Raw genomic sequence first — 6,353 nt, 5'->3', positions numbered from 1 at the left:
AAAAATATAAAAAATTAAAATATTTATAAAAATTTGAAAAAGTTAGAAAAAAAACATTTTCGGTTTCGGTTTTAAAACTTTTTTTCCCTTTCGGTTTCGTTTCGGTTTTAAAACTTTCTTTTCGCTGCACCTCTAGTATTTATGGGAGGCTACCGCAGGGAAAACCTATGCTCCAAATAAAAAAATAAGAACGGAACAGCTCAGTGTGAAACTTTGGTAAACCACTTGGATGTTCCATGACACTACTGGAACAATGCTTCAAGGAAAGATGAGACAAAAGTTTAAAGGAGAACTATGAGGGGGGGGGAGTGGGGGGGGTGCTTTTCACTCATCTCATAGTTCTAGCCGACCTGTGACAATGAGACTGTCAAAGGTCGGCTCAGTAGATCGGGAGGTGAGCGAACACATACGAGTTCACTCACTTCTCGATCCTGTCATGGCTCTCTGCGGTGACAGGGGAGGGGCTGGATTCCCCTCTCCCCGCTCCGATCCGCCAGCACTGACTGGCGGAACGCACGGGGGAGGGGGCGGGTACAGCTGGCTCTGCCTCTAGATAGGCAGAGCCAGCTGTCAGTCACGCAGCTGGGCGGATCCCGGCACAATTGTCGGGATCCACTTCAGCTGCGGCGTCTCAGTATATGGAGAGCTGTAGCTCGCGGTATACTGAGCCTAGGGTGACGGGAGGATGCTAGTTTGTGTCCTCCCGTTACCCTAAGGAGAACTATGGGGAAAAGTGTTAACCCCATAGTTCTCCTTTAATGTTTGTTAAATTTGCCCAGCAATACTGAAATTTGTCACAACTGTGAAGCATGGTGAAGAGAATCAAATGCTCCAGGCCCACTTTATTACCTCAGAGCTCAGGCCTTACACTCAGTCAGTCCATTTAAAATTGTTTCATTAAAGTCGTATTAAACTCTCAAACTTTTTTTCAGTCATGAATCCAGATCAAACAAATATTGCTTTACACTTTTGCCCAAACACGTACAATCATCATGTTTCTGAACAGCTGCTTCCAGGTCTCTCAGCTCAGCTTCCCCGAGCTTCCTGTCTAGAATAAGATCACAAAGGACAGAGCATACTCCGGCAACTGTTCATCTACTAGCTTGGGGAAGGGAGGAGAGGGGGCCATGGGGGAGGGGAGTAGATTGATTTGCTGTGTCTGTGTTTGTAGAGACACACACAGCTTACTAGCACACACAACGGAGGCTGCATAACACTCTGCTTGAGAAAGGAGGCACTCTAAAACAGGAAGTCAGGCCAAGTGCTCCACTGCAAAAGCCCAACTGTATATTCACCTCTCCCTACACAACATTCACCAGCCTGCTGTACATATTGCAATAAAATCTGCCAGTGATTGACGGCTAATCCGGACAGGTGAATGATCCTGGATGATATCAGTACATTCAGTGTCAGCTCACAGCCAGCAGGGGGGCGATAATGAGAAATCTGTTTCTGGATCCTCGGACTGCTCTCATTATCAGTGTAATATGTATTATAGAGAGAAGGAGATCACTCACCACTAATATGATAGAAATCACCACTGCCACTGCTAGGACAACGATGAGACCCGTCCTCCCTCTGTATGAAATGTCATCTGTAAAAAAAAAAGTAAATTCAATGAGGGGATTTATCAAAAGTGGAACAGACAAAATCTGGAGCTGTTGCCCATAGTAACCAATCAGCTTCCTTCTGCAGTTTACTCAGTTAAGCTTTGAAAATGAAAGGTGGATGCTGATTGGTTGCCATGGGCAACTGTTCCAGATTCTATCTGCTCCAGTTGTGATAAATTCCCCTCTATGTAGACAAAATGGGGGGGATTTATCGAAACTGGAGCAGACAAAATCTGGAGCAGCTGCCCATGGCAACCAATCAGCTTCTCACTTTCAATTTGTTCAGTTAAGATTTGAAAATGAAAGAGAGAAGCCGATTGGTTGCTTTGCACAGCTGCTCCAGATTTTGTCTGCTCCCGTTTTGATGAATTCCCCTCATTGTATATGATTCACATGCACACATGAAAGATATACAATGTATCAGTTTGTATTCTCAAAGGTCATGTGATGTCTCCCAGGTAGGAATATCCCCATACCACTTTTTTAAGACCAACTACAAATGCTTGCCCTCGGTTATCGCCGATACCAATTACCGATACTTTTTCTTAAAGGGACATGTGACATTTTTTTTTTTAAAACAACACAGACTGATTATTTTAGGGCAGTTTCTCACCAGGGCTAAATACATGTCCTCACAGCAGAACACATGTCCCCAAAGCCAAACACATGTCCCTAAGGCTGAATAGTATTCTGCTTTGGGGACATGTATTCTGCTTTGGGGACATGTGTTCTGCGAACACATGTCCCCAAAGCAGAATTTCTCTCACCAGGCTGCGTGTCGATCTCACCCGGGCGATGTATCGGGACCCGGCCTCCCCCACGTGCAGAATGGCGATGCTGTCACGTCCTGCCGGGCGACTATCTGCGCTGCTGGGCCCCCCGACCTTCATCCATCCACCAGCCTAGTCCTCCCCGTCAGTGTGCAGCAGGAAACCCCAGCTTCTTGCCCTGGGGAGGTAGTTCTGCCCCAGGGGCTGTGTCTGCACCTGGAAGGAGGAGATAAAGAACCGGACAGGCACTGCCATGGACAGCTATCTGCAGGTCCCCAACAGGCTGCCGAAGTCCCCACAAGCGCGGGAACTCGGCCGGCCGGTGCTGTTTGGAAATTTAAAGGGCCGGTATCGGAAGCGGGGCATTTTCACGAGTACAAGTACTCTTGATAAGCCTGGTATCGGCCCCGACACTGATACTAGTATAGGTATCGGGACATCTCCCTACTCCCGATACTGACCCCCCAATATATAACACATACTGTAGATACATGTAATTACACGATAGCCTCCCCATAGTCAGTAATACCTTCTTTTTTCAGCAGTTTGCTGAATATGGAATCAGTGATGAAGTTGTAGTCCCGGGTCTCCTCACTGACCGGGTTTGTGATCCTGACCCGGAATGTCCTCTCGGTGTCGTCTCTCTGCACACTGGGGATAATCAGCGTCCTATTGTCATCTATCAGCCGGTATCTCTCAGGAAGAGGCTCCCCGTCCACCTCCCAGGTCACAGCGCTCTCTTCTCCAGAGTACTGGACGCTCACAGCGATGTCCTGACCCAGCCGGCTCCCATTACTGGTTATGTTGGAGATGAGAACCGGATCTGGAATTATCAGGAGGACAGTCACCATCAGTCATGTGTCACCAGCACAGAGCCCAGATACATGGAACAGATTATATACTAATACCAGGCAGCAAAAATAATGTGTAAAAAAAAAAAAAAATGCAAATCAAGTAAATAAATCATGAAACAATAGTCCGTATCCTAACATGCAATCTTAAATAGTAAATAAATCCAACATTGTGTACCACCCAGTACTCCAGGTGCACCCCCATCATCATTCATAATCTCCCCTCCATGGAATCAAACCCGCTTCCCAGTCATGGTGTTGATATAGTTTTATATTCCACTGACAAACCAGTAAGTGTGCAATGCTCAGAAAAGATCAAAGAGGCTCCTCATAATGTAATAGATTTAAATGAAATAAAAGGGTTAAACACCCCATTAGATTGAAGGCATCCACAAGGTTTAGGAGTGTGTCTATGGTAATGTTGGACCATTTGTGAGGTCGGGTACTGATGTTGGGGTAGAAGGCCGGGGTCGCAGTCTCCACTCTAATTCATCCCAAAGGTGCCCTGTACACATACAGCACAGCAATGAAGTCATAAAATGAACTAGGATCACAGTAATCCAGCACGTTATTATTCTGAGTTGCCCCACTCAAGCGGCGGCCATATTGAATGGGGCACATGAGATTAATAACGTGCTGGATTACCATGATCCTAGATCATTTTATGACTTCATTGCTGTGCTGTATGTGTATTGGGTAATGCCGCGGCTGGCGCTCGTGCAGAAGAACTTTCTGGGCAAACCTCTTAGTTCTAACGAAACCGGAAGTCAGGGGGTCACACCGGCATCGCTGTTTTGAACCGAACAGCGGCGTTTGTTCGATATGGCAACCTGCATCTGCAATCTCAATGTGACGGTAATTTCTGCACATGTTTGCTACCCTGTTTACCTTATTTCCTATGGTATGATTATTTGCTTCACATCTGGCAGTTATATATTACTAATTGGCAATAATACTTTAGTATCTTTTTCATTGAAAAACTGTGAATTGAAGTATGATTTTCAATGGTTTGTTTGTTATGTTTACAGCTGTTTGGCGGTTATTTGACGTCATAGGGACATCAGGGTGTGTGTTTAAGGGTGTCCTGCACTGCTATATGTCTATGTAAACCTTTTCTGTTCTTGCAATTGTGTCATTGCTATGCCTGATGAAGGGACCCTGCGTGGCCCTGAGAGCCAGGGCAGTCATCAGGGGGGTATGGCAGATACTCATGTAAGGGGCCCGGGCAGCCTGGGGGGCCCCGCCCGTGTCCCTTACATGACTATCGGCCGACGGTGAAGGGCGAGGAGGCGGATGCCTTGCCCTAGCAGCGCAGGGCCCCAGCATTGCCGCTCCATTGGCTTTGAGACAAGCTAGGACCCCATCAGCGACGCTGCTCATCTGATGTCGGACTGGCCGGACGTGACGTCACTTCTGGCCGGTCCGGCGGCAGACGAGGCCATGTGTGCAGGTAAAAAGAGCTAGGAAGGAAGGAAAGGAGGGAAAGGAGGGAAAGGAGGGAAAGGAGGGAGGGATGCAGCCCTGACCAGCCAACCTGAGACCCCTTCAGAGCCCACCATAGACAGTCTCAGATGGGCTGTGCAGCATCTATGGTGGGCTCTGCAGGGTCACTCTCAGGTGGGTCCTGTGTCCAGCGCGTCACTAAGCCCTGCATCCAGCGTGTCACGAAGCCCCGCGTCCAGCGGCGCGCGGGGGCCCGGCCTAAAGCCGTGTAAGGGGCCCTAAAATTTCTGATGGCTGCCCTGCTGAGAGCGCTTGCATAACTGACATGAGTTGGCAATAAATCTACGATTTTGGATCTTATAAGGATTACGGAGTGCTGGTGACGTTTCTGCAAGTATCTTATTCACACCCAACCACTAAATTGCCCCTGGCAGGTTCTTTATCAGGTAAGGGTGGACATCCACAGACTTCTCGATCACACCACAGCAGGGGTCAAGACATCTCTATACTCTAGGATCCGCGCTGTCTGCAAAATATTTGTCCTTTGCGTAGATCAGATGAATTAAGTTTCATCTCCCTAGGACTGATTTGTTGGATTTTATTAGGGATGAAACATAGTTCCTCTGATCTACGAGAAGGACAAACATTTTGCACACAGCACAGTGCCTAGCTACCCACAAAAGCACAAGGAGAACATGCACACCCCATGCAGTTAGTGTCCTGGCCAGGGTTTGAACTGAGGACCCCAGTGCTACAAAGCAGACATTCTGACCAATGAGCTACTGTGCTTCACAATTGAAAAAGATGTCAAACATATGGAAGGCAAAAAAAGTTTATCTCCCACAGAGAAGTGTGATGTTGTGTGGTGCAGTATACGGCCTCTTACCCAGCACACGGATGTCTGTAGAGGACATTAGATATCCCGGATCACAGTAACACCAGATCTTATACACACAGGAATCATCCTTCCTGGCCGGTGTCAGCTTCCAGCAGCCGCTCCTTGTGTCCAGGTGAAGTATGGGGTCATGTGATTTAGTTTTGTTGTAATAACAGTGACGTTCCAGCAATGTCTTCTCCTTCCCTCCACATTGTCTGTACAGCTCCAGAGTAACTTCTTCATCAGGTCCAGAACACGTCATATTACATCCCGTGATGTCCGCTCCGCTCCGTACATACACCGGTCCGAATGACACGGATGTGATCAGGAGACACAGGAGACCTGGGAGAGGAGACACATCAGAAATGTGGACAGAACTTTCATAGCGACAACAAATTCCAACCACAAGTTCCAGTGTAATGAACAAAAGAAGAAGAAAAATAGACATAACAAAGAGCTCAGATAAGAGCGGAGAGGAGTTAAAACCAAACTAACAAAGAATCTGACTTTGGAACATTTACTGGTACCAGTGCCCACTTACTGGTACCAGTGGCCGGATTTACTCTCCCTGCCGCCCCAAGGCCTTTCTTATTATTTTTTACTTTTTAATCACCTATTTATTTATTTTTAATTATTTCATATTATTTTGTTTTTATTTTTATTTTATTTTTTATCAATGTCATTTTTTTTCACTTAACTTTATTGCTATCACACAGGAGAACACAATCCCCTGTGTGATAGCAATCGGAGGTGACAGGTTCTCTTTATTGACCCTGTCACCTCCAATACAGGTTCTTGCACA

General features: G+C 46.8%; 1 protein-coding gene across 1 annotated transcript in view; it reads right to left on the bottom strand.

Moving 5' to 3' along the window:
* Nucleotides 1-5,945, bottom strand: part of LOC108801944 — an 8,443-nt gene extending 2,498 nt beyond the window's left edge. Inside the window, exons 1-2 of the mRNA XM_018573849.1 lie at nt 5,561-5,945; nt 2,910-3,203 (exon numbers count right to left, since the gene is read on the bottom strand). Of these exons, the coding sequence (XP_018429351.1) occupies nt 2,910-3,203; nt 5,561-5,813 (547 nt within the window). The 5' untranslated portion in view covers nt 5,814-5,945. The remainder of the gene's footprint in view (nt 1-2,909; nt 3,204-5,560) is intronic.
* Between the last annotated feature and the right edge of the window lie 408 nt (nt 5,946-6,353).

This window comes from Nanorana parkeri, unplaced genomic scaffold (genome assembly GCF_000935625.1).
Source record: "Nanorana parkeri isolate BGI_ZX_2015 unplaced genomic scaffold, ASM93562v1 scaffold2574, whole genome shotgun sequence".
In the NCBI taxonomy this organism is placed as follows: domain Eukaryota; kingdom Metazoa; phylum Chordata; class Amphibia; order Anura; family Dicroglossidae; genus Nanorana; species Nanorana parkeri.
Note: the sequence above shows the minus strand (reverse complement) of the source record. Positions and strands in the feature narration are given on the sequence as shown.